The sequence below is a fragment of the Perissodus microlepis genome, chromosome 6, assembly GCF_051167445.1.
Source record: "Perissodus microlepis isolate ML-2025 ecotype Zambia chromosome 6, ASM5116744v1, whole genome shotgun sequence".
Classification (NCBI taxonomy): domain Eukaryota; kingdom Metazoa; phylum Chordata; class Actinopteri; order Cichliformes; family Cichlidae; genus Perissodus; species Perissodus microlepis.
In genome coordinates, this window is record NC_140466.1 from 8173179 (window position 1) to 8198288 (window position 25110).

General features: G+C 38.9%; 1 protein-coding gene across 3 annotated transcripts in view; it reads right to left on the reverse strand.

Moving 5' to 3' along the window:
• The window catches only part of myh11a (myosin, heavy chain 11a, smooth muscle), a 31776-nt gene extending 10711 nt beyond the window's left edge, over positions 1-21065 (reverse strand). For 2 of the 3 annotated variants that reach the window (XM_084930496.1, XM_084930498.1), the window contains exons 1-15: positions 20921-21065; positions 17567-17931; positions 17135-17291; positions 10104-10131; positions 6222-6321; positions 6078-6104; positions 3518-3610; positions 3355-3418; positions 2345-2443; positions 1753-1896; positions 1435-1530; positions 1160-1278; positions 914-1066; positions 282-455; positions 36-209 (exon numbers count right to left, since the gene is read on the reverse strand). In XM_084930496.1, the coding sequence (XP_084786622.1) occupies positions 36-209; positions 282-455; positions 914-1066; positions 1160-1278; positions 1435-1530; positions 1753-1896; positions 2345-2443; positions 3355-3418; positions 3518-3610; positions 6078-6104; positions 6222-6321; positions 10104-10131; positions 17135-17291; positions 17567-17908 (1770 nt within the window). In that variant the 5' untranslated portion in view covers positions 17909-17931; positions 20921-21065. The remainder of the gene's footprint in view (positions 1-35; positions 210-281; positions 456-913; positions 1067-1159; positions 1279-1434; positions 1531-1752; positions 1897-2344; positions 2444-3354; positions 3419-3517; positions 3611-6077; positions 6105-6221; positions 6322-10103; positions 10132-17134; positions 17292-17566; positions 17932-20920) is intronic. The other variant, XM_084930497.1, reaches the window with a different exon arrangement.
• Positions 21066-25110: the final 4045 nt, after the last annotated feature.

The window sequence follows — 25110 nt, forward strand, 5'->3', positions numbered from 1 at the left end:
CATTTTTCCCTTCTCCTAACTGCCATCATTCTCACCTTCCCAGCATAATGAAGAATGGAGAACTCTGTTTTGTCTTTAAGCTGTTTAGGTTTGGCAAATTTCATGTGGTTGCCCTGTGTGTTTAAAAGTTTCTCCACAAAGGAGATATCTGTGGCTTTGGGGAACCAGCACTCTTCATCCAGCAGGGCCAGGATGCCTGGAGGGTTGTTCTGCAGAGAATATATATGATTAAGAGGCTGTGTAGGATTTAACTGATGCTGGTATTTATTATTAACACTTACTGGCCTCTCAATGAGCTCGATGCAGGGCTGGAGGTCAAGGCCAAAGTCAATGAAGTTCCACTCGATGCCTTCTCTCTGGTACTCCTCCTGCTCCAGGATGAACATGGTGTGGTTGAAAAGCTGCTGTAGCTTCTCATTGGTGTAGTTGATGCACAGCTGCTCAAAGGAGTTATCCTGCAATAGCCAGAACACAGAGATGAAGACATGCATATCACATCCACTATCTTTCCAAGCGCTCTGCACCGTAAAAAAAAAAAGAAAAGAAGTAATATTCCGGCAGTTGGGCGCCAAAATAATACCAGAAAATAACTTTCTCATGAAAATACGGTTATTTCCAGTAATGACAATACAGTTTGTTGCCCTAATTTTACATGGGATTTTGCCTTTTTCATTTGTGAATGTATTTTAACAATCTAAATATGCATATGTACAGACAAATACATTTAAAAAACAAGAAAATTATGTTTTATTACATTTACAGTGATTTTACGTTAATTTACATTTGAAATGTAAAATCACAGTCTATTTATGTAAATTTAATGATATTCTAGAAGAACAGTACAAAACTGTAAAATACACAGTAAAATTCTTTTATATTACAATTTTTTTTTACAGTGTGTGATGATCTATACCTCAAAGATCTCAAAACCGGCAATGTCAAGGATTCCCAGGAAGGAGGCTCCTTGGCGTTTAGTCTTATCCAGGGCTTTGTTAACCCGGCCCAGGATCCAGCGGAACAGTCGCTCAAAGACAGCTTTGGCCAACGCTTCTATAGCAAAGTCAGCCTAACAGACACAGACACACAGAACAACACAGACCAGACTGTGATTAACACACAGTTATTCCTATGTTTTTAAACCGTTTCCTCCTTGCAGCACCTGCTCTTTGGTCTGTGCCTTCTGCACCACCTCCCTGCCCACTTTGATGCGAGGGGTGAGGATGGCTCGTGTAAAGTCTGTCACATTGATGCCCTGCAGGTGACACACCTTCTGCGCAGCTACAAAGAGAGAAATTTTGTCATATTGGACACAATATTATTTCACCCAGGTGTTCTTGCTGCTATAGATAATACATTTTTAAAGTTACAGCTGGCTTTGTAAAAGTCAATAACCCCTAGTGGGATTTCTAATGGCAGGAAGAAGTTGTGTCTAACCAGTGTTGTCTGGCATGGTTGCCTGCTCCTGGTTCCTCTCTTTCTTGAATTCAATGTTTCCCAGCTGCATTACTGTGGAGCACACCTTCAGGATATCTGGAACAAGGAAATCAAGTGGTTGACTTCACGGGGAAACACTAATAATAACGTTCTTCTTGTTTGCTGGAACATTTCCCAAAAATCAGCTTGTTTTCTGATTTAAATGTAAATGAATGTTGCCTCTTCAATGCAAATTCACAACAACAGTCCAGATTCAGAAGGTAAAGACCCAACAGTATTAGAGCGATGCTAATGCTATGCCTATTACTACGCTGATACCAATTCTGTCCTCTTCTGTGATGCCCATGATATTCATGGCCTCCATGGTTTCCTCATACATCTCATCATCTTGCTGGCCAGGGATCTGGACGTGGCCTGCGCTGAGGAAGCGGTAATTACTGAAGGGCTCCAGAAGTAGCTCCTCTGAAAATAAAGAAAAACAGCGACTTATCATCATCATCGTTCTGTGGTCAGTAATCTGAGAATCAGTGAGGCTTAACTTTTTATGAAGATTTTGCTCTCGTGAGAAAATAGCACGAGTTGTCATAAATAACATGCAGGAACGCTTTACTCAGCTTTATTTTGATTATTGTGGTTAAACATCAGTTGGAAGAAAATCTTCTTTGAGAGTTTGAGAAAATTCTTTTCCTCCATGACCTTAAAAAAACATTTTCATAATCCAGCTGGATAAATTGTGACATGCATGACAGTCAACGAAGACCAGAAGTGACTTCCTTTTTCCCTTCCTCCAGTTCCAGATGAGACTTCCACATGACGGTGATATGTACACACTGTTAAAGAAGCCCTGCTAACTGCTGCGCAGCAGCATCAAAGAAATCACACACATATTTTAGGTTTATAATCATCTTACCGCGCAGTTTGTCCTTGGCACCAGCAATCATGTAGTAGAAGATGTGAAAAGCTCTTTCTGTCTTTGCCTGTCTGATACAGCGAGACTTCTCCAGCAGATCTGAGAGCAGCTGTTAAAGAATAAAAATCTAATTTGTGAGTAGGGGAAATTTAGTTTACAAACCTCTGTTCAGCCTTAAATGATAATTCTTGTTTTAACTAAATAGGAAGAATATAATTAATGCCTTGTGGGGTTTTTTTACAAGCCAGTCAAGTTTCAGTTTCTAATGATCTAATAATCTATCTCTCTCCAAAATGTCATCAAATGAGTGCCACCTATTCAGTATCTAGCCCTGATTCTATTCCTAAGTTATAGCACAGAAAAATGTCCAGAAGAGTATGACATTATGTTTAAAAATAAACTGTCATCAGATATTAGTGTTAAATTTTGCAGTAATCAGTGTATGAATTCTTGATTTAAAGCCAAAAATTTATTTTCTGAGGTTATTGTGACTTTAAACAATCTAAACAGTTCATCCAAGTGAACATTTGTGCCAAATATGAATACATTTATCAGCATGTTCAACAGATTTCACATTCTCACACACACACACACACACACACACACACACACACACACACACACACACACACACACACACACACACACACACACACACACACACTGTCACTGCTGGCATAAAGAGGCATAAAAACAAATAAGTAACAATGATTATCAACAATGGATGGATAATTAGCAACAAAGCTAGCAGTCGTTGTTTTAAAAATCTCATAGATGATGCAAGTTTGAATTATATCCCTAAAAAAACGCCTTTTATAGGAAAAAGATGATTTATAATGGCCCGAAATAAACTGTTATTCAAAATCTGTCAGCAGATAAACTTTGCAATAACTTATTTGAAATCAAAAAGCAGCACACAGCATTTAACTTTTGGTGCAGATGAAAGGCAACACAAAAAGTCTTCTTACTGTAAAAATAATATGTCTAAGATTAAAAAGTAAAAAGGATACAAGTCTCAATGTTGGCTCCAACAATGTAGCCGGTCACGTCAAAGTTGATGCGGATGAATTTTCCCTGTGAGAGAGATAAACGAGCAGTGAGATCACGACACGTGCAAAAAATATAACTTAGAAAACAACTAAACAATGCGTTCTATAACTTCACAAAACTCACAAATCTTGAGGAGTTGTCATTTTTGATGGTCTTAGCATTTCCAAAGGCCTCCAGGATAGGATTGGCCTGCAGGAGTTGCTTCTCCAGCTCCCCCTAGTGATGACAGCGACACAGAAAAATGTGACTAAGAAGGACTGATTCGCTGCTTGTGATGCAGTGGAGTTGGAGTTTGGTGGGGATGAAGTAGTATAGGGTCAGTATTGATAGGTTAGCGTAGGTTTACCAGAATATCATCAGTGACCAGGGAAAAAAAGCAGAAAACAAGACGAAGGGCACGGGTCCTCACTAAACAATGAATATTTGGACAAGTACATTTATATCAAGTTACAAAAGGTTAATATAATAATTTCACTGTAGTCTTCTTTGATTTTCTGATGAATACTGGATGAATACATAACACAGACATGACCAAAACACTCCTCCATCAGTTCTGAGAAACTGTTAAAATTCAGAGAAGCTGTTGTTGATGACGAAGATCAGAGGCTGAGATGGATGAGGTGGGTTATGTTGGGTCACAGGCTTCCAAATACCAGCTGAAAAGCTGTGAAAATCTTCCAACAAAGTTTTTTTTATTCAGTGTGTTGGCAAATCAAAATGATTCTGATTCAGAAACATCCTACTGGAGATGCGATTTGCTTCCAGCGTGACTGCAGAGACTGTAGATGCAGGTGGAGCTGGGCGATAGTCAGTAAATGAGGCAGACACCCCGTCACTCTGCATTGAGTTAATCCACCTGATCAAAGTGGTCTGTCCTAGTCTGTATCCAGGTCGGGCGCTGTAGACCTCTACCTAACCTCTCTTGCTTAAAAACACCTCCCTTAGCAACACTGTAAGTGAGCTAAAGCTAGGAAGAAGAGAAAGGAGCACGACTTGTAACACAAAGATAAAAACGGTAATGAAGACAAACGATAGCCATGTGAAGCTGTTTGCCAACTTGTGTGAATTCATTAAGCTCAGTTTCAAAATATGTGGTTTACAGATGTTTTTACTAATGCTGATGTATATTTTTCCATATATTAGAGGACTGTTTTTGGAACTCACTGACAAATATGGAGGTCAAACACAGCTGTAATTAAAAATAGAAATAATGATAATAAGTAAAAGATGTAGCCAATACTGACTGAATGTGAATTGAAGTAATATTCCCGATTTTCACATTATTTCACTTCATACTGTATTTTTATGTGAAATTTGGCAAAACTAGTGATATTTTGACAGATATTTTAAGCTTGCTTTAGGTAACCAAACAGACATATAGACAAAGGAACATGGGAAAATTAAAAAAAGAGAACTGAAATAATTTTGGAATTTGCCTCTTAGAAAAATGCTTTAATTTGGGAAAAGTTGTGTCCTCAATTAAAAGCCAAGTATTTATTTTATATGTAAGAAAAAAACAGGAGGATACAGACCCGCTGATGAGATGCAGTTCAGAGGTGGCAAAGCAGAGAAGAAGGTCCTGTTTATTTAAGTCTCTGAAGGAAAAATGAGAAAATAGAAAAGGAAAATAGATGCAAAGCAAGACAGCATGAAAGAGAAAGTTACAGCTGGTGGGAAAGACTGATCCTTGAGACATAGTTTAAATACAAATATCTCAGAGTACAGATTAGGAGAAACTGCTAAAAAAGTGCTTGAGAATGAGAGGAAGTAAGAGAAAGCAGAAAAAAAAAGAGTTTAATCCAATGCTATTTCTGTACAGGCAGTCCATGGGAGCCTCAAGGTCCTATAGAGGACAGTGTACAGAGATAATTATTCCTCTGGGAGCAAAGACCTTCTGAGTGAGCAGGGTCAGAGCCAAAGGGAAGCGTTGCTTTGACTGACTTTTTCCAATTATTACCCGAGCACCAGAACAGCAACATCAACTTGTGAGGTTTGAGCTGAAGTACCGTTAAAATAATTTATTTATTTTTTGTTAAAGCTTCAAGTTTGTTGCTGATTTTAGTGAAGTCACAATATTTAAAAGTCAACAGAGTTTCCCAAACTGAGTTTTAAAAACTCCACAAAGTAAAAGCTACAGGACAGCCTCACGACCCACGTCAGGCCCGCTGGCAGTCGGATGAGGAAGTAAGGGAAGGAAGGAAGGGAGGAAGGGGGCGACTGGTGTTTGATAGGTAAAAACAGGGCATGCTCACACTGTGATCTGTGAGAGACCCTTTCACTGTCGGGGAGGCTTGCATATAATCTCCACTGGCAGTGAAAGGGTGTCTAAAGAAGATGGAGGTCAAAAAACTGAACGTAATGAATCGCTTGAGGAGAAGGCAAAACTGGATATCTGCCACTGAATAACACAAGGTTTGAAATGTGACTGAGATTCAGTAATCTGATGATCATGCAGCCTTAATAAACTTTGTTTGATGATGAATATTAGGGTAAACACCATCTAACAGAAGGAAAGTAACATTTGGCATCTGTACTTTTGGTGTAAGCAAAATCAGTAGAAAAACAGGTATTTCGGGGGCAACAGTGACACTATCTATCTTCATGCACTTGTCTAACCTAAAGAAGGAACACACACATGAAAACCACACAGAAAAACACACTCCGGGCATTCCCCTTTACTCACGTAAGCCAACTGTGATCCTGCATGTTGCTATTTGGAGGAAATGGTAATATACAGGATTAATCTGGGTAGTTTCCTATGTCATTAAGAGTGAGGGAACTGGCTGACAGATCCTAACTATCATGGTTTCTTTACACAGATACTTACAGCACTGCTGTCTTTCTTGCCTTTGTGCGAGGAGGCCACAACAGCCAAATACTGGATGACTTTCTTGGTGTTTTCTGTCTTCCCAGCACCAGACTCTCCACTAGGGAGGAAAAAGTTACAGTGGGATTGAAAAAGAAATAGAGAAGGAGAGAGGACAATGAAGATAAGCAGTACTGACAGGTTTCTGTTCACACTTCAGTAACCCAGTTTAATTGAATGGAAATCATGTGCTGCAGAGATAACTGTGCCTGACACAAAGCATAACGTTATTGTTCAGACTGTATACTACACAGTAATCTACACAGTTTCAGGGAAATGGTTATTTTAAAAGGGATTTATTACCCTTTTTCTTATTTGTGCATACTGATGCTACTCACCTGTTGTTCATAAGGGAAGAAAGTTGTCTGAGACCGATTATAAGATTTCCAAATTTAACTCATTCAGAGTTACTCTAGTTAAGTCTAACAAGGTCGTCTACTGATCGGAAGGTTGGGGGTTCGATCTCTGGCTCCCTCTAGTCTGCATGTCAAATATCCTTGGGCAAAATATTAGCCCTAAGTTGTTCTCCGATGAATCCATTGGAGTATGAATGTGTGTGAATGCTAGTTAGAAAGCATTTAAAAACATAGAAGACAGTGCTTGTGTGAATGGGTGAATGCGGCATGTTGTACAAAGTGCTTTGAGTACTCTGGGAGACTAGAAAGGCACTATATAAGAATCGGTTTTAAGATGCACCCGAAGAGACAGGAGGGAGTATTTCATGCAACCATTCCACTAGAGCCGAGCTAGCTCTTAGAATGTGACCCGATACTTCATATTAATATACTTCTTATATTCGTTTATATACCTGATAACTTGATGAAAGTTATATGACAACGACTCTTAGACTAGACAAAAATCTAAAACATGTGCTACTGTATGCTTGAAAGACATCTAATTACATAAACACAAGCGAGACGATGCAATTTATTCCCCGAAAATGAACTTGGCTACTTCAAATAAAGTTGAATGATCCCAGAGCCATCAGCCACTAGCCAGAACACACAGACATGCTCGGTCATGGGTCCATAAAAGGCATCGGATGCTCACTGTGTTAGGGCCTGGCAGCATAAAGAGGAGTGTAATTACTCAGTCCTGCTCAGGTCTGCTAAGGATATATGACATCCAGGCTCCTATTGCAGGCAGCTGTTAGTGCAGAGCAAATTCTGTTGGGATTTTTTTCCAGATAGTTTATCAAGCTGTCTCATCCAGCTTATCCACAGTAAGCAGCACAGGTTTCACTTGTTGTTATAAGATTATTCGAAAGGGTATGAACGATTACAGAATGGATGGCCGCATTTCTAATATTTGGGAATTTAATTTCATAAAAACATCTTTTTTTACTACATTTTACAAGTGTACATGTGTCACTGAATATCAGGGAAGTAGTATCGTCTTTTAAAGAAGAGGTGGGCAATCATTTTTCCCAGGGGGACCCCATGAGAAACTGGGACTGTGGACAAAAGTGATAAAATTAATACTGAGCAGAGTTCAGCATATTAATGTGATCTTCCACAGCAGTTCCAGTTTCTTGAGAACTTGAGGCCCCTTGAGAAAATGAATTGCACACCCTTTTTTATTAGATTGACAAATCAAAATTACAAGAACAGACAGGAAGGCTAAATATTTGGCGTTCCTCATTAAAAAATTAATAACTTTGAGCCCTAAGCTAGTCAGAAGTATAGTGAATATTCTTGCCCCATCAGTCTGTTTTTCATGAAAATATACTGAACAGCAGACAAAAGAAACTGGTGACCTTGTGAAGCTGAAATGCCAAAAATTTCTTAGCATCCCAACTATTTCCCATGGCACATTTTTACTAATATATGGAGCAATCAGGGAAATACAATAAATAATACATTCATCAGGACTCAGCAACCAGAAGATATAGTAGGAATCATTTTAAGATATAATCAAACCCACAAATAAAAGTCCAGACTGGAGCCGTTTTAATTTTGTTATAATAGGTTTGAAACTGTTTTGGTATTGTATTAATAACACTGTAATTACTGTCTGTATCTTGATTTGCTTCACCTGCGTCCTGTTATCTATTCCTCTTTGGAGTATTTATTTATCCGACGTTTCTATAATGTTCAAGCCTATTCCTCAAGTTTAGTTCCCTTTTTTTGGTCATCCGGATACACTTATTTAGTCTACCCTTAGTCTATTTTTGTTTTCAAAGGAGCTTGCAAAGAAAAGCGTCTGGACTTCTTTAAGTTACTTGAAGACGTTTCACCTCTCATCCGAGAAGCTTCTTCAGTTCTAAGGTCAAATGGTGGAGAGTCCCAGATATAAACCTAGTGGGAGTATCCCCCCACAGAGGGACAAAAGGACCCCCTGATGGTCCTCTAATCGCCTGAGCCAAGGTGTGAAACTGGGTGTGGGTCCCAATCAGCCAGAGTTTCGGGTGTGTTCATTGTGAAACCTGGCCCCACCTTATCATGCGAATTCCTGAGGTCAGATGGCCCAGGATGTGAGTGGGCGTTAAGGCGTCTGGGAAGGGATCTCAAAACTGGATTATAGATGGCAGAGAGTTGGTGTCGTAAACCCCCGCCTCTGTTCAAAGATGGTCGCTCACAGTGGACATAGATGGCTTCTTTCACTCCTCTTTCAAACCATCTATTTTTGTTTGTTTGATTACTCTAACCTTCACTTTCAAAAGTTATGCTTTTGAATCCTCTTTTGCCTTCACCAGATTTCAGACATGGTAAAACGGTGCATGTGCATCCACAGAGGAAGTATATGAAATTTGTGACAGAAATGTCATTCTGTGTAATTTCCCAACTAATTAACAGCTTAAAATCACACACACAAGTCTCCAGTCACAACATTAAAAAGTGCTTTCACTAAAAATCATTGAGATGCAAGCGGCCCATAATAGATTGTTGTAAAAACAATACCACAAAGCATACAAAGCAATTAAACACAAGTGCATCCACCCACAAGGAAGAATGTCATAAATGAAATTCCACGTATCACTGCTGAAACATTTTTGCCTTTTATGGGTCCAAAGGCCTGATGGGGCTCAGAAATCTTAAAAAGTGCAAGGACTTGATGTTCCAAGCTGATGGTGTTTCGGCTCTGCGTATAAAACTTTAAACAGTTTTAAATATGGCCTCATGTAAATTAACCTTCTTGTGTAGAAGGTTATTCTTGTGATTGTGTTTAAATTACATTTATGACTGGGATATACGTTTATAAACAGCAAGATTATATTGTGCAACTAATTTAAAATGGTACATGACAAAACGTGAAGTCACTCCAGCACACAAAGAAAAACTAATTAACTCACTTTGTTTTCTATAAATTAAAAGTACAGTTCAGTTCAGGCCAGTCCAAATATCAAGCTATCATTAAGAGACAAAATGAGGCCGTTTGTCCCTGGATGTCCAATTGCCCAGTCAAAGTTCTCAATAATTAGTTTAGAACAAATAAACAAACAAAATAGAGCCAAAACATTTGCAGAGCTAATCTGGTTCTCCCATCAGGGTCCAGGACATACTTCCTGAGTAAGGGTCTGAGAGGAGAAAGAGGCCTCTGGGAGCACCGTAAAAGCATTAAAGCACATCCAGTTTAGCTGTCTTTGAATACAAGATGACTCCACGGTAACAAAATCCAACAAACAAAATCATTTCTTTTTGGCACTAATGGTTGAAACGGTGCTGAGAGACCAAAAGGGTATTTCGTCTGTTTAGATCTATGTTTACACAAGCATTATGTAACTGTTCTTGCACACAAACAGATGTAGCATTCACTCCTGCTTTTATGTGATGTTTAAAATGTAAAAAAACAAACATGCAAAGATGGAACAGGTGAGCATGGAGGAGAGAGATTTTCACTTACGTGCAGAGAATGGACTGGTCTTCACGATCTGTAGAATCAAGAGAGAGTCAGTGTTAGATTATTTTTATTACAACTTATGTTGGATACTTTTAAACATAAAATTCATGATACAGCTAAATAAATTTGCAGTAACTGTAGAATAAATTTGTAATTTTTATTGTGTATGATAGACATGAGGGACTTTTATTTTCTTTCTTTTCTTTCTACCACTTATGTTCACCATGCAAAGTAGTCATATGCACTACTGTGAAACCACATGTAATTCTCCAGCAATAAAGATCAATCTACTGTCAAACTTAAAACACCAGCTAGGCTTCGTGGTTTACTCCCTTGTGCCAAAGAAAACATGTAACTCTTAAAAATACTTTGATTTTTACACATGAAAATGAACTCTGAATGCGCAAAAACAATGAGTCATTAGACTGTCTCCAAAAATACTCCAGGGAGATTACATGAAGACCATGTAAGGCTAAACTGTAACTGTATACTTCAGTACAAACCACCCCTGGGGGAGTATGGTGCACATTGCTGAAAGAGAGATAACTTTTCTGGGCATTTGTGATCAGAACAGAACAAATGGCATGCTAGGCAGCCTCATAAACCTCTGTGCAACTGTGCAACAAAAATGACCCAGGGTAGGGTGAAGGACGGGAGACAATTCCTCATTCTGACACTGAAGAGTGTAATTTTCATTTTGATTATCATCCACATGTCATCAGATTTGTGTCCTGGACATGTCTAACTTTGTGAGGTTATTTACTGACACTTCACTCCATCTCTGTGGTGTCAAACGTCTCCCAAAGAGTCGGTTCCATAGACTATATAAAACATGGACATAGCGACCATGATGTCACCCACTGATTTGTGAAATTTCATCTCTGAAACTTTGAGCCACACAATTTCCAATTTCTTTTAAACCAGACATGAGGGCCCATGCACACTTATATGGTCCCCCCTAAACATACCCTGCTTTAATGTCCTTCCTGATACTGCTGTATTCCATAAGACTTGAACTGAGTTCATGCACTCATCAGTACAGTCTTTACTGAGGTCAGAGTTTAAGTAGTTTTCTTATAGACAACTGGACATCATCTTTTTTCAACTAGAGGAGTCACTACCTTGCTGCCTTTTAGAAAGAAATGTTTAAGGCACTTCCTCTCTTTTATATCCAATCTATGGTCCAATTTGACCCACTGCATAGAAAATTAAAATTGCAAGAGAGGAGGGCATCATTTTTGGAAATTTTTCCCCATTTATTGCACCAGGAAACATTGCACTGACAGAATGGATAACATCACAAACCAAAGCACTAATTGTTTTCAGTTTTATAGCCCCCATAGCCTGTAGCCTGAAGTAAGATAGTTACGCCATGGAGACGTATCCAAAACATTTCTTTTTAGTGACAGTAGACTAACTGAAGGTGGAAAAGCTGTCTCACACGATATGATGATGTTTACTGTCTATTGATTTTAACAGATACTCTATATTTAATTGTCTAATGTTTAATGAACTTCTTTCAACTAAAGAAAGGGAAAATGTTGGTGGTACTACATCAACTTAACTTGTCTGGCACTTGAGATTAAACTGGGCTTAATGTGATCTCGTTCAACAGAAATTAGTCTAACCGCTCCTCTCTAACCCTGTTGCATCATTACATCAACCTTAGTCTCAACAAAACTCTTTGAAGGTGTTTCATAAATTGAGTTTTCACTTTGCCAAACTGTCCTCTCTTTAGAGTTGGAAAATTTAAAGCGGTCCCCAAGACACACACATACAAGTACACACACACACACGCACACACACAAGATAAACCAGCAGCACACTCCTGCACAATTAGGGTGGAGCACTCATAATTTCGTCGTACAAGTACAATGACAATAAAGGGCTATTCTATTCTATTCTGCACACACAGTTACAGTGTCCAGCCTCCATTGAACTGTAAACTGGGGTGGGTGCCTTTTCTCCATGTGAACTCCAGTTTGGCTGCTGTTCCACTGGATTCATTCCTTACATACAGACGAAATGTACCCTGTTCCCTCTCTGCACTTCCTAATTAAGGCAGAGTGCAAGACAGCAACACACATAGAGAGAGAGAGAGAGAGTAAGGTGGCCATATTTGTGAATTCTTGTAACAAATCCAAAAACAACATGCACTCACATTAGTGAATGAGACTTAAAAAAAAAATCTGTGAACCTAATTAAGTCATGAGAATTAAATCTGATTATATGAGTCTCTGCACCAGTAAATATACTGTGAGCACGGAAGGACAGCATGTCAATCATCTGCTGCTGGGGACAGAAAACTCCCCACGGGAATCTTACATTTTTATCTCCCGGACATCAAAGACCAAAGTACAATTTTGGAAGAATGGGATCTTGACCAAGACTGAAGAAGGAATGTTTCAGAGCTTAGGAGACTTATCTGGATTTGCTTCAGTTATGCACCACTTCCACTTTACATGTGAATTGTTCATATTACAGCACTCAGTGTAGAACATCCTGCTTCATTAGTCACAACTTCATGGGAAATCCTACCAAAGCATCAACAATAACAACTCCCTGGCAGTCATAGTTTTTCTTATATTATTTTGGTGTATAGAGAACCCTTGAGACATTGATACTGTAAAGGTTTAAATTATGAAAAAGAATGAATCAATGAATCAAAAGGAGATATAAAACTTTAATGTGGTCCAGTTATGCTCATTTCCAGTTCCTTTTTTATTCCACTACAGTAGCTTTACATTACAGCTCAAAATCACTCTTATTTATCTAAACCATGACCCTCATTAAAGTTGCCTTTAAGACAACCTTCCTCTGACTCGCTGCCCCACTCAAACTGATACTTTTTCCCCAGCTTTAAAAATTAAACAGGACCTATCATACTGATTTCACACTCCATGAGCTATTCTTATTCCTGAACCACATGATTCACATTTCAAAATAATACTGGATCTTGTTGTCTCAAATCAAGCTGTTTAGCTGCCATCCCTCCCATTTAAATCAACTGTCCTCTGACTGCCCCTGCCTTATAAACAGAAAGTTTAAACATCAGGTAGGTGGGACTTTATGTGGTAACAGCCTGCGCTGTGTGCCTTAGATCAGCGGTCCCCAACCCCCGGGCCTCGGACCGGTACCGGTCCGTGAGTCGTTTGGTACCGGGCCGCGAGAGTTGAGGCTCAGGTGTGAAATGTATGGTTTTCAGGGTTTTTATCGGTTTTCAGCGTTATTTTGTTATCGTTTTTATCGTTAACTCGGTTTTCCTGGGTCTTTTCACGTGTGTTATGAATAAATCTTCTTTTTTTCGGTACCGGTACTAGTTTTATTTTGTTGTATTTATCCGCGACACCTTAAAGGCCGGTCCGTGAAAATATTGTCGGGCATAAACCGGTCCGTGGCGCAAAAAAGGTTGGGGACCGCTGCCTTAGATCATCATATTAAAGATATCCAGTCTCGCTGACATCATGCAGGTCTAAGAGCAGGACAAACGGCCTGAAACACTGCTGAGAATAGTTCGAAGCCTGAACTCTGGGCTCACATGGATTACTTGAAATTTCATTTAACATAATCATCACCATTGTAACAGTAACAGTGATAGAAAATAAGGACGAGGAAAACGTATCATGAGTTCACTTAAACCCATATGAGACAGTCTCTTTCACCTTTGCACGAGACTTGAGACATTTTGTTATTTTTAAAGAATGAATATATTTTTGATTAATTGTTTCTTGTCTTTTCTATGCTTTTCTTTATATTTCTCTTTGTGTTTTTTTTTTTTGTTCTTATTTTTCGCTGCCGACTTATCTTGATTTCTTTACTCAAGCACTTTAAGTCCCAGTTGTTAAAACGTGACAGTTAAATGGGTGGTCCAAGCTTAAATATCTACTGTCATATATATGATAAGTCCGAAAAAAAATGTTTAGACTGAAATAAATGCAGCAAATCAAAACACATTTTTTTCTTCTGCACATACAGACTGAACAGCATTTGCTATGTTCCAGCATTCGTTCTCAGAGATGAACAGAAGATGTATAATCCAAACGCCACATAAACACCAATCCTCCCTTCTTCTTGTTTACTCTTGATGCTGTGTTTACAAACTATAGCTTATGAGGTATTTTCCTGCATCCTGGTTTGTTGTAACTTTAAATCATTCAGTGCTTACACCTTATTAGTAACAGAAAAGCATTAGAAAGCATTAAGTTGCTTTATCAAAGACCAATTAAGTTATTTATATTGTCATTGCCAAACAAATTTAGCAAATTGAAGACAAACTGGTGTTTCAGTATATCTATTTCCAAATTTGTTCTACATATCGGTGCGGTCACATTTGATAGGCTTCTTTATTTTCTTTGATCAGTCATCGTTGATCGTGATCATAATGCGTAATGCGATATATACGTTGTACCAAAATCTTACACTATATATTAAAGATACCCATTGCTGCCCTGATCCCTGGTTTGTGGACTTGCATTTTGAACTTCCACTATGGTTTATAGCTGTCTGTTAGTTTTTTTAAAGCCTGATGTGACTATATCTGGTAGAGCCAGCAAACTGGATGCACAAGCTTCATCCATAAACTACATGAGTGCATCACACAGACACAAATACAGACAGCTCCTGGCTACACTCAACTTTGACCCCAGTGATGCAAACTTATCTCGATATGTTTGCATCAGTCTTGATATAATTGGGGAGATATTTAAAAAGTCCTCCTCCACAAATCCTTCGCAGGTCGCATTTGAAGGCCGAGTCGGTGTATCCTTCGTGGCCCAACCTATCCCAGAATTCATAGCGCGGTCTAGCCAATTTCAGTATCCAACAATGGAGGCAGCTACTTAGTTTTAATATTAGTCTTTATGGGTCACAAAATAAACTTTTAAGATATTTTCAGGCGTGGATGTAGCTGTGTAAACTTCAAATATCTGCTTGGTTTATCAAGACATCACATATTTGCAAAAGTGCTTCGACGTTTTTGGAGACGTCTGTTACCCACCAGCTCAAAGCTGACCGGGAGGTTGAGGCCCACTAGAGCCGGGGGGAACACCGCACTCCTGGCACATCGTGCCTCGGCCTCCTGGTCAGCTTCAAGCTGGTGGCCTCTGAAGGATGTGGCCTATTTTGTGAGATCTCGCAAAACGTTTGCAAGATCTTAATTTTTTTTTCTCCAATATCCCTTGCAGGGCTCCGTACTTATGCATGGGCTGTCCATACATTTCATGCAGCATTGTCAACACAAATAGATTAAGTGATGAATGTGGGAAAACCTAAAGCTGCCAGGAACAGTCTGAGAGGGTGTCAGAGGTTGGTGGTCTCGATGCTACTGTCATTTTCTCAAACAAAAGTACCCCGGGTAAAGAAATATAGTTTCAAGTTGTTGGCTTACATCCTAGAACAATTATTTTGCTTTGTATATCACAGTGTGAATCACATACTCTCTAAAGGAATTATAATGACAACAAAATACAGAGCTTTAGAGTACCTGATTACTTGTTTGGATCTCTTCAAGCTTTTTAGCATTGAAATTCATGGTTCATTCAGGTGTGTACTTCAATACTGTAATAATGACCCTACCAGAATTGACAGCTGTGCATGTATGTGTGAGGCCTGTACAGTAGTGGAAGAAATTATAACACAACTTTCTTTGATGGTTTCCAAACAATAACTCTCTAAATTACAGTAACTCCTGTCCAAACATCCTGTTTAGGAAGGAAACTCCTCAAACCAAAGGAAAAAAGTCTCAGGCTCATTTAATAGGACCAATAAACTTGTTAAATCTTTGGCATTTACACTCCCTAAGAATTTTTTTTAAATAAGCAAGAGGGTTTTCTGAAACAGGAAATGTTTTATTGCCCTCCACCCATCTCTCAACCATCTCACAATCCAGATGTCAAGTCCTCTGAGAGAACACATCGTCACATCAACATAAAATCCAGTGGGCAAGACCCCCTGGAAACACAGACTCTGATTCTATGAGAAACCAGCCACTCTGAATCACTGCAGGGACATTTACTGTAAGCATGACCAAGACTGCTACCATCACCTCTATGAGACCAAAATACTATTTTGGAGTTGTTTTTCATACCATGTCAACATGACAGTGTGATAAGCCTGTCGTCACCAAGAGCCACCACAACTCACCCACAACAAGCTCTTAAAGCTGCCAACAAACAGCTCAATTTGACACTGCTTACTTAAGAGCTTCAGCAGCTAACGCCTGCAGATTTTATTCAGTTATGTGTGAGGCCTGCTGAAGATATACTTACGTTTGTTGCTTTCTTGTCTCGGTTTGTTATTATTTATCATTTTGATCTGATCATTTTAGTTTATAAATGTTGTAGCCCATCTCAGCATGTGCTGTGCAAAAGTCAAAAGTTGCTAGTAAAATAGCTACAGCAATTTATTGAATTCTGAATTTATTCATTTATATTCAGTATATAAGGCAAAAACAGAGTTTGCATATATTTGGTATGACCTCCTTCATCATTCAACACAGCCTGAGCTACCACGGTCAAGCTTTCTTGTAATGTCTTTAATTAAGCTTCAATAATAGTTCTCCAGGTTTCTTGAAGGACATTCAAAGCTCTTCTTTGGGTGTTGCCTGACTTTTGTTCTGTTGTTTTCCAAGATTATCCCACACTGCTTTAAAAATGTTGAAGTTTGGGCCCTGGGGAGGCCAGTCAGTGACTGATAGCATTCAATTGTGTGGCTTTCTATTCAGGTATGCTTTTATACTGGATCCCAGGGAACCAATACTAGGCTTAATAAACAAAACAACAACAAAAAGTAGCCAATGTCCAGAGAAAAACTATGAAAGATCTTTAGAAAACCTGGAGAACCACTTTTAAAAATACTAGAGTCTGGCTCCTTGGAAGCAAAATATAAAGAAAGGGTTGTCTAAGACTTTTTTCTATTGTATACTTTGGATAGATAACATAAAAAAGCCCCATTACAGAGCTAACATGGGTAGGTACATGTCTTTGCAGTATGAAAGCATCTACATCACAAGTGGAGTTTTGTAGTAAGCATCTTACCTTGCATCATGTTTCTATAGGCGTTGTCAGAGATGGAATAGATATGAGGGGGTAGTTCATGTCGTTTCTTTCCTTTGTACATTTCAATGATCTTGTCTGAGTAGATGGGCAGCATTTTGTAAGGATTCACCACCACGCAGAACAGGCCAGAGTATGTCTGAGAGCAGAGAATGCAGGAAAAGTGAGACAAGGACAACTTGCACAGTTTGCATGCTTGTTTCTGCCAGAGAACGAGACAGTAGTAGTAGTAGTAAAAAGTACAATAATCTGAGGAAATTCATAGTTTGTCGTCATTTTTCTAGTACTTTATTTAGGGTCAGAGTTTGTACATCCCAATCCAAATAACAAAGGGATAACAAAGTCAACAAGTTGCCATAAGAATAAGGCATAAACTATTTTGTGAGCATGCGCTTGTTTTTAGTAAATACTTACATAAATGAGCCCAGAGAAGTACCTCTCGCGAAGATTGTGCAACACAGAGGCCTCATTTAGACAGGTGAGCTCGGCCATGTCCTCCACCTTGCTGAACTTGGGAGGGTTCATCTTCTGGATGTCATCTTTATTGACTGTTATCTTCTTGGCATTATCAGCCAGCTCCACCAGCACCTCGTCGCCATGCTCCTCCTTTATACTAGCTGCCTCAAAGCCATGCTTTTCTGATGGAACCCATACCAACTTCTTGGCTGCCCAGTCAGCCTGAGCCATCGGGCTGTTGAGGAAGTCTTTGTCAACAAAGAGGAACTTCTCATCCTCAGTAGGGGCCTTCGTGGACATCTTGGCTTAAGGTGAAGGGCCAGCTGTCGATGACAAAAAATTAACTGAATGTTAGAAAAGAGGGAGCAGTAAGTAAAACAAAGATGAATGACAGAAAGAATGCAAGTAAGGGAGATAAAGAGGCAACGGCAAGTCAGTAGCAGCAGTCAGTAAGAGACAAGAATCACTTGCAGGTACTGGAAGTACCTGATTGGGCCTATAGATAGCAAAACCCTGTGTCAAGTAATGAGTAAGTCCTAGTGGGAGACATGCTATAAATTTGCCTCCTTGCTTGTGGTCGTAACCCAAAGAGTTAATATGCTTCATCTATCGGGGAGTTCCAGAGTGCAGCCATTCTCACAGACCTCCACCCCCCTCTCGACCCTGCACTCTCTCCCTGTCTCTCTCACACACCACAAGGGAAGAGCACAAACAATTCCCCTCCCTACTGTAGATCCAATGACTGAGGCTGGGAAATTGATTTTAATTAACTCAGCAACAAAGACCGCTACGTTTTGTCAACAGCTCTATCTCAAATAACCCTAAACCATTAATACTTGCTGGCATTTACTTGTACTCAGTCAAGTCAGTGCTTAATTGTCAACATCCATTTTTTCCGGTCTTTCACTCTGCATCTCTCTCTCTCTCTCTCTTGCTCTCTCTTACACTCTCTCTCTGTCTCCTGCTTGAGGCTTCAGTCTCGTGCTGTGATGACCATATATGGACCCCTTCTCTGGAGCAGGGCTCTTTTCTGCAGACCTAAACAGCAAGGCAAGTGAACTCCCAAACAAAGCCCATATAGGGAATAGTATGTCTCTTGCCGGCCTTGTCGTTTACTCCAAAATGATAACAGTAAGGCAGAGAGCCTGAGGGGGGCCCGGAGCTTTAACAATCGTGCTTCACACGGGGCCCTAGTAGCATTCATTTTTAAATGCACTGGTTAAATCATGAACAAGTGCCTGGGACTCAGCCATGTCTGAAAAGGAGCATTCCTGAGCTTATGTGAAATGCTAACAGAAATATGTAGAGTAAATGTACATGCACTTAATACTTTTCAAGTGTTATTAAAAAAACAGAACCCATTAGGTCTAATTTAGGGACTGTTACATAACTATAAAACCATAATGTGATGGATAACAACAAGTTTGCACATTTTTGAGTGGGAAAAATGTTTTACTTTCTAACCTAAGATAGCTTATATATGAAATCCTGGTCTTAGACAAACTAAGTCACAAACAAACTATAAAATATACTGCAAAAGTATTAGCTTGAAGCAGAAGCAAACACTGTCTATATGTCAGTGGATGAAAGCAGTAAGTCAAGCACACGTCTGAGAAAACAAGGAAGGAACCCTCTGATGATCTGGTGATTTTCTGCAGATAAATGTAAACACACTTTTCCTGACACTCCCCGTATACTTAAGTGTGTGCAGCCAATCAAGTTGCTCCTCCTCACTCTCTTTAACCTTTCTCACCAACTTGAGTTAATACTTAATACTTGTGGAGTCCACTCTCACTTTCTGTGGTGTTGATACAGTTTGGTGCTCAGTAAGTGTATCTTGAAGACAGAACAGGGTTCAGAGGGAAAATGTCTCACAGTCACGACGATGGTTTGTCATCGCTGCCATCTTTATTCGTCATGAGACTAAACTACACATAATCCAGTATTATTGATCTGTCATAACTTTAACCACTAAATATAATATTAAACTCTCTCCTGTGTAATCATCAAACCAAATCAGTATTGTCTCGGTTCTAGTTTGTCAAAAATATCACACCAAGGCTAAAAATAAAACTTGTGATGAGACCAATAAACTGGATAATTATTCCAGAGTCTCTATCAAAAATAATAAACAAGTGGAAATATCACTCAGGAGACTAAGTGACCTTTCTATTTGTGGCTGACCGAGTGGCTGACAATTTTACAACTTTTCTCTCTTCTTCCTGTTTTCCTTTTATCAATAAACTCAGATGCATCAGGAAGTGTTTCCTCTTATTTTCTGACCAGGAATATCCCAGTGCTTGCCAAACTGTTCATTTAACTGTTCATCCAGAAACCTATGATGCTGTGGCAAAATTACTCTGTTTAAAGCTGCATCCAAGTTTTACATATATATATATATAATTGAGTTGAAATAATCAGTTAATAGACTGTCCATTAGCTTGTGTGGTTATGACAGTGAAAGCCCTTGAAATAAAACAAAAGGGAGACTACGTCTGCATGCCAAATATCCTTGGACAGGATACTAGCCCCAAGTTGCTATGAATGTGTGTTAATGTTAGACAGAAAGCACTTAATCATAGAAAAAAGGCTTGTATGAATGGGTGAATGAGGCATGTATAAAGCGCTTTGAGTGCCTCAGCAGAGCAGAAGAGTGTTATATAAAAAAATCAGTCCATCACTCCTCCAAACTCATCATGACAAGATTAGTTAGCTGTATGTGAAAATTGTCACGATTCTGTGCTATCTGCATCTTCAGGGAAAACATACTGGATATACATGCAGCCTAATACAACCATATTTGGAAAACAGGAAACTCAGTGGGATGTGGTTCTTAGATAGACAGACCTTTCCCCTTTTTCTTATGATCACGAATACTTTTTACAGTTTTTTTTTAAAATATATGTATTTTTTTTACAGTATTAACTGTAGTTGATTAACTTAACAATAATACCACGTCGTCTGTTGCACTTTATCTAATGCACAAATAAGTGTTTGCATACAGGAGATGTATAATTACATAATGAGCTGACGCCCAGATACGTAAACTATGTCATTGCTTTTAACTGTCAGAAGAAGTTATGAATAAAACTCATATGCTAGGCTACCATAAAACATTATTCAAAGCATATTTTTAAAATAATGTTTTATAGTAGCTACAAAGTTCACATTAAAGCTCTGCAACCGCCATTATCTACAGGAAAACACGCAGACTCCCTCTTCCTTAAACGCATTTAAAGTTATGAGGGGATGCCGTTTGACAGGTGCACTTCATGACCGCCGCTGCACGCTTCCACTAAAGGATATACTTACATAATGTGAAGAAACGGGTGTTCAGGGGAGCTTTGGCTTTGGAAAGTTGGAGTTTGGAGAAGCCGGCGTTGACGAGGTACTCCAAAAGCGAACAGTCCAAATGACCCTCGTCAATTTCAAAGCCTTAACATTTAAACTGCGGACTGTTGCGCGAGGGTGGAGCTGTACGAGGGGATCCTCCTCCTCCTCCTCCAGCTGCAGCATCGTCCAGTTGCAGGCTGCATCTGTCAGCGGGGCTGCGGAGGCAGCGGACATGCGCACTGCGGACACCAGCAGGTTCGAGGAGTCACAGGGATGTAAGATGAATGAAAAGGCGCTGAATGGAGTGGAGGGTGCTGCTGACAGAGAAGCAGAGGATTAAAAGGTCATATATAACAGTCAACAGTAAAATGGAAAACACCATAACTCCCTAATCTCCATGCTTACTGTTCCAGCACAAAGACATCATGTTTGTGTATAAGACTAGCGCACACACGGGCTGTGAGGTCAGGTTATGGTTGTAAAATAAATTGGCGTGTAATACAGTTTTAAAAACGTTTCATCAGTTTTTTAATATCTTGAAATTGACTGCAGCTAACAAATCCAGTACATCTAAATCCACAACATTTATGTTACAAAACTTTTTTTTAGATTTTAATGTGCAACACGTTTATACATGTGACATATTTTTATAAATAAAATGATCCAAATTGATATAGAACTTCTCGTTAAAATGAACTACATCATGAGCCAAACTACATTAAAATACCCCTAAAAATAATCAAGCCTATGTAACACAGCAAGGTTCATTCTACATCTTGGTTATGAGTCTACCATAAGCACATTATTCAGATTAATAGACGTCATAATTCCGATTAACTCAAATTCTCACACACTAGATATTTTAGTGTCAGTGATACTGTGTTAAATTAAATAATAACTTGTTTTTTATTAATTAAAATGAGATCATTTGTATAAAACTAGATAACTAAACCTTCATATTTTAAAAGTAACTGTAGTTTATATTTAAAAAAATATATAAAAGAAAATGTGTTATAGTATTACCTTACCAAAGGGAACATCCTCTCCACTCCCTCCTGTCCAAAGAATTAGTTCAATTACTTTACATTCTTGTAAATGGACAAGCCAAATGTGTGTTTGTAGGTAAACAGCATGGCTCAACTTGAATTTATGTGTTTATTCTTTATGCATCATGACAGATTTTAGGAACATTTCATGACTTGATTTGTTGTTTCCATTAATTGAATCATAAAAGCTGGACCCACAATAAACACAGAAGCCGAATAATTGGTTCAATTTGAATCTATGAGTCAATTGATTATATATTTTCCAAAATCTTAAAAACATGCTAATGCTAATAAAATATTATTTCAAATTGCAATCTGGGCTTTTCCCTCCTTATTTTGTATTATTTATTTCCACACACCTCTGAGTTGAATCTAATAAGGCTAAACAGTGGGGAAAAATGAACAGGAATCATAATTATAAAACTGTGTGCTTCAGTCCTACACATTCATAGGGTTTAAAGATTATGCAATGCGTTCCCACTCCTCATAAGGAAAACCAGCTGTCCGCTGCATAGGAATCCCCTTTTACTGTAACCTCCCTGGAGAGTTTCCCACCAGTACATAACTCATAATTCGCATAATGAATGTGAGTTTCTTTGTGTGTCTGTGTGTGTGTGCACATCCCATCTTTCTGTTGCTACACACACAGCAAACAGCTCCTCCCCTGTCCTGCTGCATCCCTCCTGCGTGCAGCTTCTTTCCAATGGAACTTCCTTTATAAGGACACTTTTCTGTTTGTCCCGGTAAATCAAACTGCTGGTTGATAACTGCGCCAGAGACATAGCATTGTGTTCGTGTGTGTCTGTTTGTGTAAAAACTGATGACAGACCAACATTAAGGGCCCTCAGGTTCCCTCTGGCCAACATCAAGGAGATGGGGTGGCATTCGTGGAAAAGGACCATGGGTTGAAAAACTCAGCACAGACAGGCAGTGGGAGGGATGAAGAGTGAAGAGGAGGGAAAGAGGAACAGATACACTGAACAGAGAAGTTGCAGTGTGTGCCATATAAGGAGAATGGCGTCTGTATGGAATCTCTGCAGCTTTCTGTGTTACTTTCAAAGTCTAGCACAGGCAACCACCCCAAGCCCCAGTGACTAAATATGGTTCAATAGCAACAGGGTTGTTCAAACAAAGTTACTCCTATGGCTCCAAACTCTAACTCTATTTACCTGCAGTAAGCTGTGACAGACCACTGGTTTATAGCTTCTGTTTAGTGCACATAAGAGAAAGACTTGTTATTTTCTTGTTATTTTCAGTGAGATAAAACATGAAATTAACAATTTGCGGCTTGAGGCTAATGCCCTTGAAATAAGTACACAGAGACTTGGGATTCCCTCTGAACTAAACAGTGTATAACAGGATCATTTTCCAGAATAAGAGCCATAATAATGGATGAAGGTAGAAGGAAGGATTATTATTTATTTGTATTGAAAGTTAATCTGTTCTAAACTTTGTCCTGACACACCTTTAAGGAGGAGACAGCGGGAGTGAACATGGATTAAAACCTCTGAGTGAATGATGGCAAAATCCCACTCCAAATGAAATAAACCTAAGCAGGATTTTCACTTAGAAATCAAATGTTAATCATCTGTATTTTATTAACACGCAGCAAGTGAATTCAAACAGGTCACTGTTTATAGTAAACCAGCCAGAATGGCTAAAGCAATTGAGCACGTACATGTGGAGGATTCCCTCGAAGCAATAAAAACAAAACGAGCTGTCATATTAAGATCTCGTACATACAGCATGTTTCATGTGTATTTTTTCTTCACCCTCATGTCCATAAATGGTCATCTATTGGAGAGAAAACATGTTTATGGATAAGTTTGACCCCCAAGGAATGCAATTGCATTCTAATTTAAGCACAGAGGCAAACGTCAGTTCAGTCTTCAGCAGTCAAAGGATCACTGCATTTAACACTATTTATACAGCTGCCTGTTTTGCATACAACTAATTTATACAGTGGAGGAGAAATGCTACCAATTATGGGGCAAACTGCCAATTGAACAATCGTGTCATTGTTCAACTTCAGGAGCTTATTATGCCATTTTAAAGAGAATGGATATATCAGATGTCAGTGAAGTAGGTATTTGAGAACCTCAGCTTTAAGGAAAAATCAGGTTTGTTTTTGTAAAACCATGTAAATTCAGACATTTTCAGATGAACAAAGACATAGCGCTATTTTCATTTGATACTGGGAAACAATAAATTAGGACACCATAGAAAGTTAAGCTCTTCAACAAGCTGCACTAAAGGTACATCAATCATTTTGTGGCCAAATTCAACATAATACACCATGTGCTCAGTATTATCACTTCACTGTTTCAGTGGATGAATCTGAGACTTATGATGAGCAGAAACAAATGTGTATAACCTAAAAATAACTTAGACGTGCAGCAGGTTACAAATGGTTTAAACAGTGCAACTAAGTGCCCAACATCAGTAATCAGGATAAGAAATAAAAGGCTGCCTCAGTAGATAATCACTTCCAGAAACTTAGGGCTTTAAGTTTGAGATAAAAATGTCAAGTTCCTTAAAACGGTGAGAAACTATGTGAAAAACAAAAAGTATGGGCTTGATGCAGTGCATAATTAGCGTGGGATCTGGGCTACACACAGTATACACATAGATATAATTAAGTTTTGTTGATTTACTGTTGTTGTTTTGTGGTCAGATAAAATAAAATTATCAAGGTAAGAAGGACCTCATTGCCTTTTCTCTTAAGCTGCAGCAAGCAAATGAGAAAAAGAAGTAAACAAGAAAGAGAGAAGCTACAGAATAAAGTCTGGAAGATGCATTATACCTTACTTTAGGTTAATTTATATAAGCATATGTGGACCAATTCGCCATAGTAAATACAGTTAGACCAACTCAAGGGCACAACTTTGGATCATGGGTGGGTTTAGTTTCAGACAACAAAACAATGACCGCTAAAATGCTGATACAATCACAGGAAAGTGTTATTTTGGTCAGCGTTGAGGCGCAGCTACTTTAATCACCCTATGATGAAAACTGTAAACGAGAAAGTGCTTGCATTCACAATGAATAAATCTTGTAAATTTGGAAAAGCCTGCAACATTTCATATCAATGTACAAGCTGTATGATCGCCTCAGAGGCCTGTT